Raw genomic sequence first — 20,539 nt, 5'->3', positions numbered from 1 at the left:
ATCCTAATGTGTGTGTGAGTTTTACTAAGCTAAGTGCTATGAAATAGAAAATAAAATATGTATTTGGAAAAACTGTGTTTTCTACTCTTATTTTATGTGGCAACATCTAAAACTGGAAATTCCATCATCATCATCATCCACACAAGGAGGGGATACCAAACACACACATACGTATGCATGCACAAACACACACGTACGTCTGGACGCACAAACACACTTATGCAAATGTTTGTGTGTGTGTGTGTGTGTGTGTGTGTGTAGGGGGAGGGGTAGTGTACGTGATCCCGGAAGTACCGGCAAGTACGCATCCCTATCCAAAAGCAGAGGGCAGAGCATGAGCAGCGCGTGGGTGTGACCTAAAACTGACAGTCAGTGGAGAAAAGTGACTCACTAGCTATAGTAGAAAGCTAGCTATCTAAAGGTAAAACTGGGTTTTTTTATTCAACAGTCACTTTTATTGTAATGTTTTAAAAATAAGCTGTAGCAAAAATAATTGCTGTGCTAGCTACAACTGTCTAGTGTCTGGCTGTAAGGTTAACTAGCTAGCTACAGTAGCCGACTAAAAACTGAACGATTTAAGATGGATACATAAATAAAGTTGAATTTAATCGGCTACTAGCTAGCAAACTAAGTTACACCTATCATTTTATGGTTATGTCCCTTTCAAGTTGTCATAAGAATATAGCTAGCTACCTATTTATGATTATTATTATTAGCCAGCTAGCCATAAAAGCGGCGTATGGTCGCTGTAGCCATGTGAACAGGGCCTGGCAGTCCGTACGACTTCGTTGCCATAGCTAGATGTCAAACTGCTTCTTTTAGCTAGCTAACTCCGAATACAGTATTGCAATATGCAACGTTAAACTGTAGTTTGGTCCTAAATTGGTGTAGAGGTCTTTCTAAGGACATCTGGCAGATTTATCTTTGAACTAAAATCTGCCAGATTGCGGCCTGCAATTCGGGGTGTTCCTGCATGTGGGAATTTCTGCGTCTGCAGGAACCCCTCTTTATACTTATATTGGTCCATTTTTAAGTTAGGACAGGCAGGAGGCGGGGGCGCTCCAGTACAGTAGGTGCGTTAATGCACTAACGTTGGATGCCAGCCGCGGATAACAACGGTAGGTAGCTAGCCGTACGGTGTACTTCGCTCCCATGTATCAGGCACTGTTTTCCTGCAGTTCTGTTAATGATGGCGAGGGCAGGTGTTCAAGAGCTAAGGACACTGGCTACCGGTGTCACTCCCGCTAGCTAGAAAGTAGGCGGGGGCGAAAACTCAGATAATACTTTTATTTCCTGATTGACCCACATTCAAGTGTCACACAAGCATGAATATGTCGTGCTCGAGGGAGAACGCCCCGAATTGCGGGCTTCAGTTGCACACTGTTGCATAATATAAATAGTCTCAGGGGATGTGAGGTGTTGTTAGCTTGCTAGCACCCATATGCAATATCGTAAAGACATGATGATGATGATGGTGTGTGTGTTTAGTAGGGGTGTGCTGTCTTCTTTAGAGCCAGTATTCCCCACTTGTGATTCTCACACATGGTGTGTGTGTGGGAGGGGCGGTGTAGAACTCGTTCTGAGGGCTGTGTGTGTTCTCTCGCCAACCATGCGGAAAATGCAGTGAAAATGGTTGATCATTTCCTGGTTCTGAGTTTGGCTACGGCTCAGTCGGTTTAGAGATAGATGATGTTCAGGTTATGAGTTTCGTAGCCTTGCCCCAGATCTTGTTTTGCTGTATGGCCTTTAATGCTGTGATGCTCGGTGAATCCCAGACCACCCCCTCGCCCTTACCAACTCACATGGAGGGCCTTCCGTTGTCACGTGTTGCTGACGAAACTCCGAGGGTGACTTCCATAGAGTTGCTAGGGGATCAATAAACCCATCAACTTTGGGATATACTCCTGACTTGAATGATGCAATTCATGTTCCACTTTGAAATAATAAAACAAGCATGACATTCAAATTAACAAATTCCCCCTGTTGTTTTCCAAGATATAAACCTCAGTATCAGTTAAACGTTTAATTTGGGAGGTATTTAATTTGTTAAATGTGTCAAGCCTTGAAATCAGACTAACAAATGCATGTGGAATGTGCGCATCAGGATAGCACTAAGCTCTGGAGCCGGCTGGCTTGGCACCTACATTAGATCATTTTCACTTCCTCAGCTTTGGGACACTTGTGCATATGGCGGCGGTGGTGCGCGAGAGGAAGGGGGTGATTTGGGATTCAGCCTTTTTTGGCTCCTGTGTGTGTTTTGGCTCCAGTGTGAGAGAAGGCCAAGGTCCAGGCTAGTGTTTAGTCTTTGCAAGAGATGGGGAATATCATAGGCGGGAAGGAAGGTCTGTCTGTCTCTATCACACACAATCTCTTGTGTTGAGTCATTTGTGGTGTCGGTTGGAAGCAGAAGTATTTCTGTGTCGGTTTGTGGCTTTGATTGTAACTTCCTGCCTGATGTAACCTGGGCTTGAAACACACACTTATGTGTGTCACCTAAACCCTGTGTATTTACAGAACACACATTCCTGGGCCTGATGTTGTAGCTCTGGTACAGTGAATGGCTGCTCTGTTTTGTTCAAAACATTGAATTGTGATGGAAACAAGAAACATGATGGAAACCAATCCAACAAAGTCCATGAGGGGGAGTGAAGAGGTGTACATTTCAGGGAGAAACGGAATGAGGATTTAACCTCAAATGACTTTAGAATAACCTGTTCTCGCTCTCTTTCTCTCTACGTCCTTCTTACCCTCCCTCTATCTTCTGTCTCCCTCCCTCTATCTTCTGTCTCCCTCCCTCTATCTTTCTGTCTCCCTCCCTCTATCTTTCTGTCTCTCTAGCTACCATCATATCATGGCAGCAACTATCAATCAAGCAAGGTCGGCACTTTCCAGAATGGTGAGGGTCTTTTCTTTTTTCCTATGTGTACTATGAGTTCCGTAGAACACTAACGCACAACTGGGCTCACACCCTCCTATACAAACGCACATACAGCTAGATAAAACACACATTCAGCCAAATACTGAACAAAAATATAAACGCAACATGTAAAGTGTTGGTCCCAGCTGAAATAAAATATACCAGAAATTTTCCGTATGCACAAAAAGCTTATTTCTCTCAAATGTTGTGCACAAATTTGTTTACATCCCTGTTAGTAAGCATTTCTCCTTTGCCAAGATAATCCATCCACCTGATAGGTGTGGCATATCAAGAAGCTGATTAAACAACATGATCATTACACAGGTGCACCTTGTGCTGGAGACAATAAAAGGCCACTCTAAAATGTGCAGTTTTGTCAACCAACACAACGCCACAGATGTTTCAAGTTTTTGACTGCAGGAATGTCCACCAGAGCTGTTGCCAGATAATTTAATGTTAATTTCTCTACCATAAGCTGCCTCCCAACGTTTTTTTAGAGAATTTGGCAGTACCTCCAACTGGCCTCACAACTGCAGACGTGTATGGCTTCGTGTGGGAGAGCGGTTTGCTGATGTCAACGTTGTGAACAGAGTGCACCATTGTGGGGTTATGGTATGAGCAGTCATAAGCTACGGACAACGAACACAATTGCATTTTCTCTATGGCAATTTGAATGCACAGAGATACCGTGATAAGATCCTGAGACCATTGTCTTGCCATTCATCCGCCGCCATCACCTCATGTTTCAGCATGATAATGCACAGCCCCATGTCACAAGGATCTGTACACAATTCCTGGAAGCTGAAAATATCCCAGTTCTTCCATGGCCTGCATACTCATCAGACATGTCACCCATTGAGCATGTTTGGGATGCTCTGGGTCAACGTGTACGACAGCATGTTCCAGTTCCCACCAATATCCAGCAGCTTCGTACAACCATTGAAGAGGAGTGCCTGCAACATTCTGCTGCCTGCAACATCCTCCAGCATGACCGGTTTGGCGGTGGGTCAGTCTCGCCAGAGGTAGCCTGACTGCCATTAGGTACCAAGATGAGATTCTCAGACCCCTTGTGAGACCATATGCTGGTGCGGTTGGCCCTGGGTTCCTCCTAATGCAAGACAATGCTAGACCTTATGTGGCTGGAGTGTGTCAGCAGTTCCTGCAAGAGGAAGGCATTGATGCTATAGACTGGCCCGCCCATTCCCCAGACCTGAATCCAATTGAGCACATCTGGGACATCATGTCTCGCTCCATCCACCAACGCCACATTGCACCACAGACTGTCCAGGAGTTGGCGGATGCTTTAGTCCAGGTCTGGGAGGAGATCCCTCAGGAGACCATCCGCCACCTCATCAGGAGAATGCCCAGGCGTTGTAGGGAGGTCATACAGGCACGTGGAGGCCACACACACTACTGAGCCTCATTTTGACTTGTTTTAAGGACATTACATCAAAGTTGGATCAGCCTGTAGTGTGGTCTTCCACTTTAATTTTGAGGGTGACTCCAAATCCAGACCTCCATGGGTTGATACATTTGATTTCCATTGATAATTTGTGTGTGATTTTGTTGTCAGCACATTCAACTATGTAAAGAAAAAAGTATTTAATAAGATTATTTCATTCATTCAGATCTAGGATGTGTTATTTTAGTGTTCCCTTTATTTTTTTGAGCAGTGTATGAACTGTAACACAGTCAAATCTTTGAAATTGTTGCATATTGCGTTTATTTTTGTTCAGTGTAAGTCAAGTGTGTGAGTCTCTGTGTGTGTGTGTGCAGTTTAACAGTGAGCGGTACAGTCGCTTCACTCTGCAGTCGTACGAAGAGAGAGATGGAGGGAGCCATGTGGAGGTGAAGCTGTCTGATGATGTAGATGACCACACCCCCTCTGAGCAGGCGGGCCAACCAGGGGGCTCTCCCTCATACAGGCCCCGCCCCCAGCAAAACTACCGCAACGTGTGTTACCTGGCTCTCGGAACCCTCTTCATCTTCATCATTGGTACATACTCTTCCTCACACTCTTTTTTTTATTTTATTTGTCACACTCACCCTCTCTCCCTGGGCGAGTTCGTTTTGCATCACCTGGTGCAGTTTACACATTTTAGACCCTTCCATTGGTCCAACAGTGAAATCTCCAGCCACCTGGGGCACCTGGCGACGCAAAACTAATTCATCCACTCTCTCTTGTTTCACTCTCTATAACCAATCCCTGCTTCCGTTTCTCTGTTTCAGGTTATCTGATTGGCTATGTGAGCCACCGCTCTCCCCGCCAGGAGCCGATCACTTGTGATTCTGAGCAGGAAGTGGGCGTGGCTGAAGAGGCTGTAGTAGAATCCTCTCTATCCTGGAATGACATCACCAGCTTGCTGGCACAGAGACTGACTCCTGACGCCTTCAACAGCAGACTGAGGTACTTACACATAGGGCAGTTGACCGTATTACCACCACAGTGGCATTCACCAGTCATGACTGCAGTCAAATTCACTGTGACTGTTGATCATGGTAATCCTATCCAATTCTGCCAAATGAATGTCGCTATCAAACTTGCAAATGGCCCTCGCTAATGGCCTGGTACTCAGCGCTCTATTGTCCCTCTAATCACTCTCTAAACACTTGATGATTGAATTTGAATGAATCTGAATATTGAAGACAAATGGTGATGGGAGTTAGAGCTCCCATTCCGAAATAGACACGGGAAACCCTGGACCCAATATGAATAAATTCATTTTTTTAACCTGTCCCGAAAGGACCTGAAGGACAACCGATCCGAGTGAGGGAAGCAGCAGAAAAGCCTATTGTTTTGCTACTTTCTTAAACCGTAGCCATGGAGAAAGGGAGAGAGAGCGAGCAGCTGTAGCCCATTAGGGAGCGGAGGCCGTGTGGTTTGTGGAAGACACAGGAGGCTCGGACGTGCACGGAGGGAGAGACCGCAACCACTGTTATCTCGCGCTAGACTAACTTCTTGCTATTTATTTATCATCCCATCCGATTGCATATTACCTGTCTTGACTGCATCAAACTGAGAGAAGCTAGCTAATTGAGGCTAGCCATAATGTTACTCCTCTTCTCACCGTCCTACAGTTAGCCTACACATAACAACAACTCCATTCAGATTATAAATAGCAGCCTAGCTGTTGGCTTTTGGTCATTGTAGCCTTTCTTTCTCATTTCACTTTTAATTCTGTCATTTTAATTCCATCTTCCATTGATTAGATATCCTCTAACTTGCTTGCCACACAAGCAGAGCAACAATGCACTTGTCTCTCTATCTCCGCGGAAAGGATCAGAGCGCATGCCTATTTTGCGACTTTTCCAAATCATTAATATAGAGTTGCATCATGCAACCCTTACATTTTGATTTCTAAGACATTCCCAGGTTTACAGGCCTATCACAACTAAATAACTCATGGATTTATTGTGATGGTTAGGGCTGGGCAGTATACCGTATTTTATGATATACCGGTATTGATGCACAGACCAGTTTGGGTTTTTACTTTACCTTCTATAACGGTATTTGAATGTTTCATTTGTTAAATATGATAAGCCATGTGTAACGTCCATTTTTATAGTTTACTCTGCTACTTGAATCATCTCTCTATGTCGCTTTCCACACAGACCTTTTTATTTATTTATTTTTTATTTCACCTTTATTTAACCAGGTAAGCCAGTTGAGAACAAGTTCTCATTTACAACTGCGACCTGGCCAAGATAAAGCAAAGCAGTGCGATAAAAACAACAACACAGAGTTACATATGGGGTAAACAAAACAAAGTCAAAAATACAACAGAAAATATATATACAGTGTGTGTGAATGTAGTAAGGTATGGAGGTAAGGCAATAAATAGGCCATAGTGCAAAATAGTTACAATTTCGTATTAACACTGGAATGATAGATGTGCAAAAGACGATGTGCAAATAGAGATACTGGGGTGCAAATTAGCAAAATAAATAACAATATGGGGATGAGGTAGTTGGGTGGGCTAATTTCACAATGGCTGTGTACAGGTGCAGTGATCGGTAAGCTGCTCTGACAACTGATGCTTAAAGTTAGTGAGGGAGATAAGAGTCTCTAGCTTCAGAGATTTTTGCAGTTCGTTCCAGTCATTGGCAGCAGAGAACTGGATGGAATGGCGGCCAAAGGAGGTGTTGGCTTTGGGGATGACCAGTGAGATATACCTGCTGGAGCGCAGACTACGGGTGGGTGTTGCTATGGTGACCAGTGAGCTAAGATAAGACAGGGATTTGCCTAGCAGTGATTCTATAGATGACCTGGAGCCAGTGGGTTTGGCAACGAAAATGTAGTGAGGGCCAGCCAACAAGAGTGTACAGGTCACAATGGTGGGTAGTATATGGGGCTTTGGTGACAAAACAAAAGTAGAGTGTTGGAGGCTATTTTGTAAATGACATCGCCGAAGTCAAGGATCGGTAGGATAGTCAGTTTTACGAGGGCATGTTTGGCAGCATGAGTGAAGGAGGCTTTGTTGCGAAATAGGAAGACGATTCTAGATCTAACTTTTGATTGGAGATGCTTAATGTGAGTCTGGAAGGAGAGTTTACAGTCTAACCAGACACCTAGGTATTTGTAGTTGTCCACATACTCTAGGTCAGAACCGCCGAGAGTAGTGATTCTAGTCGGGTGGGCGGGTGCAAGCAGCGTTCGGTTGAAGAGCATGCATTTAGTTTTACTAGTGTTTAAGAGCAGTTGGAGGCTACGGAAGGAGTGTTGTATGGCGTTGAAGCTCGTTTGGAGGTTTGTTAACACAGTGTCCAATGAAGGGCCAGATGTATACAAAATGGTGTCGTCCGCAGAGAGGTGGATCCGAGCGTCACCAGCAGCAAGAGCGACATCATTGATATACACAGAGAATAGAGTCGGCCCGAGAATTGAACCCTGTGGCACCCCCATAGAGACTGCCAGAGGTCCAGACAACAGGCCCTCCGATTTGACACATTGAACTCTATCTGAGAAGTAGTTGGTGAACCAGGCGAGGCAGTCATTTGAGAAACCAAGGCTATTTAGTCTGCCAATAAGAATGCGGTGGTTGACAGAGTCGAAAGCCTTGGCCAGATCGATGAAGACGGCTGCGCAGTACTGTCTTTTATCGATCGCGGTTATGATATAGTTTAGGACCTTGAGCGTGGCTGAGGTGCACCCATGACCAGCTCGGAAACCGGATTGCATAGTGGGGAAGCTATGGTGGGATTCGAAATGGTCGGTGATCTGTTTGTTAACTTGGCTTTCAAGTTGCAGCGGGGGTACAGAGCTGGTGGTCGGGGTAGTGGTAGCCAGGTGGAAAGCATGGCCAGCCGTAGCAAAATGCTTGTTGACATTCTCGATAATTGTAGATTTATCGGTGGTGACAGTGTTTCCTAGCCTCAGTGCAGTGGGCAGTTGGGAGGAGGTGCTCTTATTCTCCATGGACTTTACAGTGTCCCAAAACTTTTTGGAGTTAGTGCTACAGGATGCACATTTCTGTTTGAAAAAGCTAGCCTTTGCTTTCCTAACTGATTGTGTATATTGGTTCCTGACTTCCCTGAAAAGTTGCATATCGCGGGGGCTGTTCGATGCTAATGCAGTACGCCAGAGGATGTTTTTGTGCTGGTCAAGGGCAGTCAAGTCTGAGGAGAGCCAGGGCTATATCTGTTCTTAGTTCTGAATTTTTTGAATGGGGCAGGCTTATTTAAGATTGAGAGGAAAGCACTTTTAAAGAACAACCAGGCATCCTCTACTGACGGAATGAGGTCAATATCCATCCAGGATACCCGGGCCAGGTCAATTAGAAAGGCCTTCTTGCTAAAGTGTTTTAGTGAGCATTTGACAGTGATGAGGGGTGGTCGTTTGACCGCGGACCCATTACGGACGCAGGCAATAAGGCAGTGATCGCTGAGATCCTGGTTGAAGACAGCGAAGGTGTATTTAGAGGGTGAATTTGTCAGGATGATATTCATGAGGGTGCCCATGTTTACATATTTAGGGTTGTACCTGGTAGGTTAGTTGATGATTTGTGTAAGATTGAAGGCCATTAGTTTAGATTGTAGGTTGGCCGGGGTGTTAAGCATATCCCAGTTTAGGTCACCAAGCAGTACGAACTCTGAGGATAGATGGGGGACCTAGTCCCGCCCCCTGTCACTCAAGGAGGGCATTTGTTGTTCCTCGACCAGTAGACACTTGCGTTCAGTCTACATGGTCAATGCAGAATTGTTGATGACAATGATGCTGTTTCCACTTTGCTTCTTATTAATATAAATCCACAAGTGTTCTATAATTACACTATTCGTTTGTGTTTCTTACATCTGCCAAAAGTTTGTTGGTCTTAGCAAGTTGTGGCTAAATCGCGTTAGTCGCTAATGCTAATAGCTAACGTTAGTTAGCTAGCTAGCTAATAAATGTACATAGTCAGAGTAAATGTAGCTAGCTATACAGCCTGATACCAGTAATGATGTAGGCCTAAATCAGCATTTTGTTCGTGCAACAGTATCTTCTAAATCAAAGAGGAATAGGCGAAGAATGAATATGTTAGCTACATAATGTAGCTAAGAGAAAGATTATAGAGTCCCCTGATCAACACTTTGGTTCCTACCCTGTCACAATAACTCCTCCTTGGCATTTTCATTTGTTGTCATGTCAAACAACAATGTATTCAAAGTGCCCACTATTATATTCTAACTAACTATATTATATTCTAACTCTATTTCCATAATTCCAACAGTTCACCCAAGTGTTTTGTTCTAAATTGCAAGTCAAATCACAATTGCAACATTTTGAAAAAAATAAGGCCTAGATTGTTTGCCCAACATGGCAGTGTGGAAATTATATCAAATGAGTGCAAGAAATGCAGAAATTGGTGAAAATACAGAAAATGTTGGTTTAAGTTAAATTGAACAGTATAAAACATTCAGAATGGAGAAAGACCCTTCGGAATCACTAATACCGTGATATATTTTGGCCATATTGCCCATCGCTAGTGATGGTGTAGGCCCTCAAACTCAACTCTGGACCTCCAAGCCAGTTCCACTGTGTTTTTTCATTGTTCCCCTCTATTCAGGGACTGATTTAGACCTGGGACACCAGGTGTGTGCAATTAATTATCAGGTAGAACAGAAAACCAGCAGGCTCCGGACCTCGTAGGGTAAGAGTTGAGTACCCCTTGTGTAGGCTATAGGTCCATTTTCAGTACACAACATACTGACGTCACGCACAAATGCCTGCGACTTTTGGCTGCATTAAGAAAGCCATCGGCATCTGGTTGAACTGGTTGACGTTTAAGTGTTTTTAAAGTATAATTCAGTTGATTTGCGATGATGACACAAACATTGTATTAAGCAAAACATTCATGCAAGCCTTAAAATCCAATTATAATCCAATAGTGTGAAATGCACTCATAAGCAACATGTAAATAGAGGCTTTTTTTTCCTGTTTTTCTATAAGAACTCCCCTGTGTTCTGCCACCAACTTGTGCGCATCACCCTCGTGCAGCAACGTTTGCAAACACAGAAAGGGGTCTATATTAAATTGATTTATTAAACTTTTTAAAAAAGGTAGGTGTTCCAAAGGCGCGCATCAGCGGCTTGTATGCATGGAGGCCCGGTGATGCTAAAAACAAATATGTTAACGGTCAATTACTGTGACACCGACAGTCATTTGCATGACAATTTCCAGCTGACAAAATTACATGACCGTCACAGCCCTACACACACAAATACCTGAAAAGACTAATGATCCCTCTCTCTCTGCAGTGATGTTGAACAGCCAGATCACGAGGCAGGGAGCAGTGGAGACGGCCTTCTGGGAAATCATGTGTTTGACAGCTTTAAGAGTCTGGAGATGGAGCCCTGGACTGATGTACACTATGTCCAACTACAGACACCCAACAGGTACACACACATACAGTGCATTTGGAAAGTATTCAGACCCCTTGACTTTTTACACATTTTGTTACGTTACAGGCTTATTCTAAAATGGATTAAATTGTATTTTTTCCCTCATCAATCTACAAACAATAGCCCATAATGACAAAGCAAAAACAGGTTTTTATAAATTTTTGCAAATGTATTACAAATAAAAAACGGAAATATCACATTTACATAAGTATTCAGAAACTTTACTCAGTACTTTGTTGAAGCACCTTTGGCAGTGAATACAGCCTCGAGTCTTCTTGGGTATGACGCTACAAGCTTGGCACACCTGTATTTGGGGAGTTTCTCCCATTCTTCTCTGCAGATCCTCTCAAGCTCTGTCAGGTTGGATTGCGAGCGACGCTGCACAGCTATTTTCAGGTCTTTCCAGAGATGTTCGATCGGGTTCAAGTCCGGGCTCTGGCTGGGCCACTCAAGGACATTCAGAGACTTGTCCCGAAGGCACTCCTACATTGTCTTGGCTGTGTGCTTAGTGTCGTTGTCCTGTTGGAAGGGGAACCTTCGCCCCAGTGTGAGGTTCTGAGTGCTCTGGAGCAGGTTTTCATCAAGGATCTCTCTGTACCTTGCTCCGTTCATCTTTCCCTCGATCCTGACTAGGCTCGAAGTCCCTGCTGCTGAAAAACATCCCCACAGCATGATACTGCCACCGCCATGCTTCACCGTAGGGATGGTGCCAGGTTTCCTCCAGACGTGACACTTGGCATTCGGGCCAAAGAGTTCAATCTTGGTTTCATCAGACCAGATAATCTTGTTTCTCATGGTCTGAGAGTCCTTTAGGTGCCTTTTGGCAAACTCCAAGCGGGCTGTCATGTGCCTTTTACTGAGAAGTGGCTTCCATCTGGCCACTCTACCATAAAGGCCTGATTGGTGGAGTGCTGCAGAGATGGTTGCCCTTCTGGAAGGTTCTCCCATCTCCACAGAGGAACTCTGGAGCTCTGTCAATGACCATCGGGTTCTTGGTCACCTCCCTGACCAAGGCCCGGATTGCTCAGTTTGGCCCGGGCGGCCAGCTCTAGGAAGAGTCTTTGATGGTTCCAAACTTCTTCCATTTAAGAATGATGGAGGCCACTGTTCTTGGGGACCTTCAATGCTGCAGTCATTTTTTGGTACCCTTCCCCAGATCTGTGCCTCAGCACAATCCTGTCTCGGAGCTCTACGGACAATTCCTTCGACCTCATGGCTTGGTTTTTGCTCTGACATGCACTGTCAACTGTGGGACCTTATCTAGACAGGTGTGTGCCTTTCCAAATCATGTCCAATCAATTGAATTTACCACAGGTGGACTCCAATCAAGTTGTAGAAACATCTCAAGGATGGTCAATGGGAACAGGATGCACCAGAGCTCCATTTCGAGTCTCATAGAAAAGGGTCTGAATACTTATGTAAATAAGATATTTCAGTTTAAATATCTAAAAACCTGTTTTCGCTTTGTCATTATAGGGTATTGTGTGTAGATTGATGAGAAAGTAAAAAAATATATATATTTTAGAATAAGGCTGTAACGTAACAAAATGTGGAAAAAGTCAAGGGGTCTGAATGCACTGTAATTCCACTTTGCTTGTAACGTTCTCCTCCCCAATCCCCTTCCCCACAGTGAGAAGCCAAACCGTGTTCTGATTGGCCAAGAAGAGCTGTGCCAGCCTAAGGGCTATCTGGCCTATAGCGCCACAGGAAAAGCTCAGGTCAGCCAATCAGATGTCCACAATTAATTATATTGACTGATCATATTTTTTGATATTTTGGGCCAATATTTTATAGTGTGAAATCGGAGCCAAAATAATCTGTTAGGGTTAAATGCTTGGAAAGTGTCATGTTTGCAACATATTTTCTGCCACATTGGATGTTTGCAATCACAGTTGTTGCCTGAATCTCACAAGGTGGAATTGTTTTGTGTGTCTGTCTGCAGGGCAAGGCAGTGTATGGTAACTATGGGAGACAGGAGGACTTGGTGCTGCTACAGAGTCTGAAGGTTGAGCTGAACGGCACCGTGATTCTACTGAGAGCTACAGGACAGATCAGCCTGGCACAGCAGGTGTGTGTGTGTGTGTGTGTGTGTGTGTGTGTGTGTGTGTGTGTGTGTGTGTGTGTGTGTGTGTGTGTGTGAGTAAGAAAGTGAATTTCAGTGTACTCCTGCGTGTTTGTGTTCCAGGTGGCTAATGTAGCAGCGTTGGGAGTATCTGCTGTGTTGATTTTCCTCGACCCTAAAGACTACAAGTTACAACCAAGTACTGAACTATACGGACATGTGAGTACATACACACTCACACCGCACACCACTGCAAGGTGAATCTTACAGAGCCTGATTCAGAGATGCTGCTTCAACTGCAGCCATTTCAAATCAAATCAAATGTTATTTGCCACATGCGCCGAATACAACAGGTGTAGACCTTACAGTGAAATGCTTACTTACAAGCCCTTAACCAACAATGCAGTTTTAAGAAGAAAAAAAAAAGTGATAAGTAAAAATGGCAAATAATTTAAAGAGCAGCAGTAAAGTTCTATGTTGATGTTCTATCTGACATTATGTCTCTCATTCTCTGAATGTTCTGTGATGTTCTCCTGTAGGTCCATCTAGGTTCTGGAGACCCCTATACTCCTGGGTTCCCCTCCTTCAACCACACCCAGTTTCCTCCCACCAAGTCCTCTGGTCTGCCCACTGTACTGGCCCAAAGCATTACTGCTGCCACTGCTGCCAAGATACTAACGTAAGACCACACACACAAAAACACACACACACACACACACACACACACACACACACCTAACTGTTTGATCTCTCCCCAGGCGTATAGGTGGGCCTGAGTCCCCTCTCAGTTTTAAAGGCGAACTGGACAATGTGAAGTACACCGTGGGAGGGGCCAGTAGTGATGATGTCACAGTGGAGGTGAACAGCGTGTTGCAGGACACAGAGATCCACAACGTCTTTGGAGTCATCAAGGGCTTCACTGAGCCAGGTACGTGTCTGTGTTTGCGAGTGCATCCATTTTAGTGTGTGTGACTCGAGCAGGAATCAAGCCTAGGACGCTGGCGTTGCTAACGTCGTGCTCTTTCCAACCAAGCCACACAGACCACTCCAAAAGACGATCTATGAACTCTGTACATTTTTAACAGCAATGTTTAATCTCTATGCACAGTGTTTGTGTTAGTGAGTGGGTTTTGTGTTAATGTTATGGTGTAGATCGATACGTGGTACTGGGGGCTCAGAGGGATGCGTGGGGTCCAGGCTACGCTAAAGCTACTGTCGGGACCACACTGCTGCTGGAGCTGGCTAGAGCTGTGTCTGAGATGGTACACACAGGTAACACACATCAATACATTAACACACACATCAATACGTTAACACACACATCAATACGTTAACACACACATCAATACATTAACACACACATCAATACATTAACACACACATCAATACGTTAACACACATCAATACGGTAACACGCATCAATACATTAACACGCATCAATACATTAACACACGCATCAATACATTAACACACACATCAATACATTAACACGCATCAATACATTAACACACACATCAATACATTAACACGCATCAATACATTAATACACACATCAATACGTTAACACACACATCAATACGTTAACACACACATCAATACATTAACACGCACATCAATACAGTAACACACATCAATACGTTAACACACACATCAATACATTAACACACGCATCAATACATTAACACACACATCAATACGTTAACACACACATCAATACGGTAACACGCATCAATACATTAACACGCACATCAATACGTTAACACACACATCAATACATTAACACACGCATCAATACATTAACACACACATCAATACGTTAACACGCATCAATACATTAACACACACATCAATACGTTAACACACATCAATACATTAACACACACATCAATACATTAACACACACATCAATATGGTAACACACATCAATACATTAACACACACATGAATACGGTAACACGCATCAATACATTAACACACACATCAATACGTTAACACACATCAATACATTAACACACACATCAATACATTAACACACACATCAATATGGTAACACACATCAATACATTAACACACACATGAATACGGTAACACGCATCAATACATTAACACACACATGAATACGGTAACACACATCAATACATTAACACACACATGAATACGGTAACACGCATCAATACACACATCAATACGTTAACACACATCAATACATTAACACACATCAATACGTTAACACACATCAATACGTTAACACACATCAATACATGAACTCACATCAATACGTTAACACACACATTAATACGTTAACACACACATCAATACATTAACACACATCAAAACGTTAACACACACATCAATACGTTAACACACACATCAATACGTTAACACACATCTACATTAACACACACATCAATATGTTAACACACATCAATATGGTAACACACATCAATACATTAACACACACATCAATACATTAACACACACATCAATACGTTAACACACATCAATACATTAACACACATCAATACGTTAACACACATCAATACGTTAACACACATCAATACATTAACACACATCAATACGTTAACACACACATTAATACGTTAACACACACATCAATACATTAACACACATCAAAACGTTAACACACACATCAATACGTTAACACACACATCAATACGTTAACACACATCTACATTAACACACACATCAATATGTTAACACACATCAATATGGTAACACACACATCAATACATTAACACACACATCAATACATTAACACACATCAATACACACATCAATACGTTAACACACATCAATACATTAACACACATCAATACGTTAACACACACACATCAATACATGAAAAAACACATCAATACATTAACACACATCAATACATTAACACATTCTGACATCTGTGTCTGTGTGTGTAGATGGTTTCCGTCCCAGGAGGAGTCTGGTGTTTGCCAGTTTGAGTGCAGGAGAGTACGGCAGTGTTGGAGCTACAGAGTGGCTGGAGGTGAGAACCACACACACACACACACACACACACACACACACCTTACAGTTCAACACACACACACACACACACACACTTTACAGTTCAACACACACACACACCTTACAGTTCAACACACACACACACACACACACACACACACACACAATTACAGTTCAACACACACACACACACACACACACACACACACACACACACACCTTACAGTTCAACACACACACCTCACAGTTCAACACACACACACACACACCTCACAGTTCAACACACACACACACACACCTTTCAGTTCAACACACACACACACACACACACACACACACACACACCTTACAGTTCACCACACACACACACACCTTACAGTTCAACACACACACACACACACCTTACAGTTCAACACACACACCTTACAGTTCAACACACACACACACACTTTACAGTTCAACACACACACACACACACACTTTACAGTTCAACACACACACACACACACACACCTTACAGTTCAACACACACACACACACACACACACACACACACACACACACCTTACAGTTCAACACACACACACACCTTACAGTTCAACACACACACACACACACACACACCTTACAGTTCAACACACACACACACACACACATACACACCTTACAGTTCAACACACACTCTGGGTGGAAAGTATTCATGATATGGCAGTGTTTTAGCTAATGGAATTTGGTGATAATAATATGTTGCTGGAAGGCGCTGATTAGACCAGCCTCTAAACTAGCAGGGTGTTGTATGTAATGTCGTGTGTGTTCCTCTCCAGGGTTACCTCTCCTCTCTGGACAGAAGAGCTTTCACCTACATCAGTCTGGACGGAGTTGTCACTGGTGAGTACGCATACGCATACAACCACAAAAATACTTAATACAAAGTATCCTTCTAATCTAATGGTGTGGGTGTGTGATCTTCAGGCCATGGTGATTTTAAAGCGTCTGCCAGTCCCCTGCTCTACAGCCTTCTGGAAAGCACTATGAAGGAGGTGAAGAATCCCATTGGTGTCGGCGAGTCTGGGAAGTCTCTGTATGAAAAGGTGTCTGGAGTCAACTTTGAGGAGGCAGTGTGAGTACACCACACCTAGCACTCCAATGATAGATCACCCCAATGATAGATCACTCCAATGATATGTGTGTACAGTAAACATACTCTAACTTGACGTGTGTGTTTTATCAGGTTTGAGCCCATGCAGATGGAAGACTCTGCATATCCCTTCCTGGCCTTCTCTGGAATCCCCTCTCTCTCCTTCCGCTTCGTCTCTCAGGGCGTGAGACACAAACACACACACTTTTTAACAAACACTAACACACACACACTCTTACACATTCACACACACACACACACAGATTCTCTGTCAGGCTTAGATGTTTTGTTTACAAATAGTTTGATTTCGATAACTGTCTCTAATAGAATAGTCTGTCTCTGTCTCCCGTGTGTGTGTGTGTGTGTGTGTGTGTGTGTGTGTGTGTGTGCGCGCGGTGGTGCAGTCTGAGGCCTACCCGTACTACGGCACCTCTCTTGACAACAAGGATCACCTTGGTTACGCCACCGCCCATCGCCTTAGTTCCCTAGCCACTGGGGCGGGATTGGTCGCAGGTCAGCTGGCGTTACGATTGGTCCACGACCACGTGCTGCGTCTGGACGTGCAACGCTACAAGAATGTTCTCAGGCAGTCGGTGGTCAAGATCAACCAGCGCCTCAAACAAGCCACCCGGGTTTGTTTATATGACATGATATATAAAATGATATGATAAATAAATAAATAAATAAAATACATGATTGTTTTAGTTTACATTGTTGTTTATATTGTTATTGGGTGTAACGTTAGGTATAATTATAATGTTATTGTGCTGTTACAGGATGGTTCTGCCGAGGGTCTGTCAGCCCGTTGGCTTGTCATGGCCTTGGGGTCCTACAGTAGAGCTGCTGCTGACCTCAACACTGACATACTCAACACCGATCTCACTGACACACTGGCCTGCCACGACATCAACGACCGCATCATGAGGGTGAGACACACACAAACACACACCCTTGTAATCTAACAGATCAGTGTCATAGGGCTCCAGTTTTATAGTGAACACAAGTCAATCAGTAGTGGTTCTGTCTTGATTCATAAACTAACATTGGATTCTCCTCTCTCCCCCAAGGTGGAGCACAACCTCCTTTCTCCGTATGTCTCCCCCAAGGAGGTTCCATTCCGCCACCTGCTGTATGGCTGTGGTTCCCACACCCTGGCAGCCCTGTTGGAGGGGGAGGACAGAGAGGCGCTGCGGACCCAGCTGGCCCTGGCCACCTGGACACTGCAGGGCTGTGCCAATGCTCTCTCTGGAGACATCTGGGACATCGACAACCAGATCTAACTGTGTGTGTGTGCACGCAGGGCTGGTCGGGGTTCAACCTCGTCCTCGTTCACTATAAAATCCAGGATGAGATGAAGAGGGATTGGTCAGGGCTGATGATGTCATAAGAGTCCAGGAAGTACTGTCATTCCTTCCAGTTTCAGTTACTAGACTTCCTAAAGAATGTTGAGATTGATGACATCACTGTCTGATCCCTCCTCATCTCACTCCAACCCCCAAACTGAAGCCTTGGCTGTTACCATAGAGACGACCTCTAACTCCTCGACACAGAGGAGCCTATTTATACTTTATATATTTATCAGTGGCAAAGTCCACTATAAATGTTCTCAGTTTTAATGGTGATAAAGTTCTCGTTTATTTTTATAAAGTTATCGGAAGCAGTGCCTTCCAGACTTATGGCAGTTTCATGTCGTTAGTTTGGGTTAAGAGTTTATTTATTTATCAGTGCCAGTGCACACTATAAATGTTTAAATGTCGTTAGTTTTGTTTTTGATAAAAAAAGTTATCGGGAGCAGTGCCTTCCAGACTTGACGGGTATGTGTTATTTTCATTTGGTTTTTGATAAAGTTATCAGTTAATTTGATAAAGTTATCGGGAGCAGTGTCTTCCATACTTATGGCAGTTTCATGTCGTTAGTTTGGGTTAAGAGTTTATTTATTTATCAGTGCCAGTGCACACTATAAATGTTTAAATGTCGTTAGTTTTGTTTTTGATAAAAAAAAGTTATCGGGAGCAGTGCCTTCCAGACTTGACGGGTATGTGTTATTTTCATTTGGTTTTTGATAAAGTTATCAGTTAATTTGATAAAGTTATCGGGAGCAGTGTCTTCCATACTTATGACAGTTATACTGTCTCCTACTACGGCAGCATCTGCTGAAGCAACAGAGTTAGGTATACAGACAGTGTGACCATCCAAGATCCCATGACATTTGGTTTAAATATTGCTTTTCAGTTTGCCTTGCAGTTTAAGTGAGAACAGAATCTAATGGGGGAACAGAATTGAGGCAGACACAGAATCGTTTTGACACGGATGAAAAACTGTCCAGCTACAGATGGTCAGACTTCCTCTGTATACATGACTCTGTTAACAGAAATACACCACCTACTGCTACCACACATTACTATGGAAACAGAACCCCGCAGAAACTGGGTATCACCACAGAAACCTGGTACCCGACGGCGGCTGTAGTCATGACTGTCACATTTTGACTTGATGAAATGCATGTACTTAAATTCCATGGTGAATTTACTCATTCTTAGCATGTTTTAGACATGTAGGGGAGGTAGCTACTTGGATCACGGCTGAAATTACACACTATTTTATATATAGCCTTAACCCTCCCGTTGTCCTAGGGTCAAAATGACCCGCCACTGTGTTGAACCAACTTTATTTAATTTTTATATTTTTGGGATCATTTGTGAAAAGGAGGCAGTGAGACTTTAAAGACAGTATCACTGCCTCCTTCTCACAAATGATCCAAAAAATATAAAAATTAAATAAAGTTGGTTCAACACAGTGGCGGGTCATTTTGACCCTAGGACAACGGGAGGGTTAAATGGCTCTAGTGCAGTATATAGGTATTAGGGTGTAATTTCAGATGCAGCAAGGGCTAAAAAAAAAAAACATGCTCAAATCTCGCCTCTCTGAGCTGAACTTATAAAAGTAGCTTTATATAGTTTATATCTGAGCTTTATATCCTAAAATAATATCATTCAGGCAGCGAAATAGTCATTTCTGTTAACCAGTCTTATTTTGGAGCAGTTTATATTTCTGATTTGAACCATTATCGGGAGCAGTGTCTTCCATAATGACAAGCGTTGATGGTAGTTTTTGCCTACCAGTGTGTGTGCGTGTTTGTATCGGGGGCAGTGACTCCCATATTTCACTGAAGGGTGAAGTAACTTATCGGGAACAGTGTTTCCCAGAGTTTTATATCCGTGTATATTTTTTTCTTCTCTCTTTGTGTTAGATTAGTATATCTGATCTGTGTGTGACGTACTACTGACCTATTGTTACCCTCTGAATGGGTTGTAATGGAAACGTCCTACAGCATTTTACTGTATTTTCCCTTACAAATGCAATCCCTACAACAGACATTCCCATTCAGGTCAATAGGAGTCTCTTCCTACGTATTTTCCCATGCATGAATTATCAGACACTGAAACTCCTGTTGTAGCTGTCCACTAAATAATGATTTTTCTCTTTTGATTATTGATCACACTCAGTCGATCAGCTAACTAGTGGAGCTTGTCAGTGCTAGTCT

At 43.3% G+C, this 20,539-nt stretch overlaps 1 protein-coding gene across 1 annotated transcript; it reads left to right on the top strand.

Moving 5' to 3' along the window:
* The first annotated feature begins 312 nt into the window (after positions 1-312).
* Positions 313-19,022, top strand: LOC311103495 (transferrin receptor protein 1-like). Its single transcript, XM_084145065.1, has 18 exons — positions 313-421; positions 2,839-2,896; positions 4,694-4,913; positions 5,147-5,324; positions 10,652-10,789; positions 12,426-12,513; positions 12,738-12,863; positions 12,981-13,076; positions 13,397-13,536; positions 13,616-13,785; positions 14,010-14,129; positions 15,791-15,876; positions 16,682-16,745; positions 16,830-16,977; positions 17,089-17,179; positions 17,400-17,627; positions 17,772-17,921; positions 18,063-19,022. Exons 2-18 carry the CDS (start codon positions 2,852-2,854, stop codon positions 18,273-18,275), a joined length of 2,301 nt encoding a protein of 766 aa, XP_084001191.1. The 5' UTR covers positions 313-421; positions 2,839-2,851; the 3' UTR covers positions 18,276-19,022.
* Positions 19,023-20,539: the final 1,517 nt, after the last annotated feature.

This window comes from Coregonus lavaretus (assembly GCF_964263955.1).
Source record: "Coregonus lavaretus genome assembly, chromosome: 2".
Taxonomy (NCBI): Eukaryota; Metazoa; Chordata; class Actinopteri; order Salmoniformes; family Salmonidae; genus Coregonus; species Coregonus lavaretus.
This window is presented reverse-complemented; position numbering and strand designations above follow the sequence as displayed.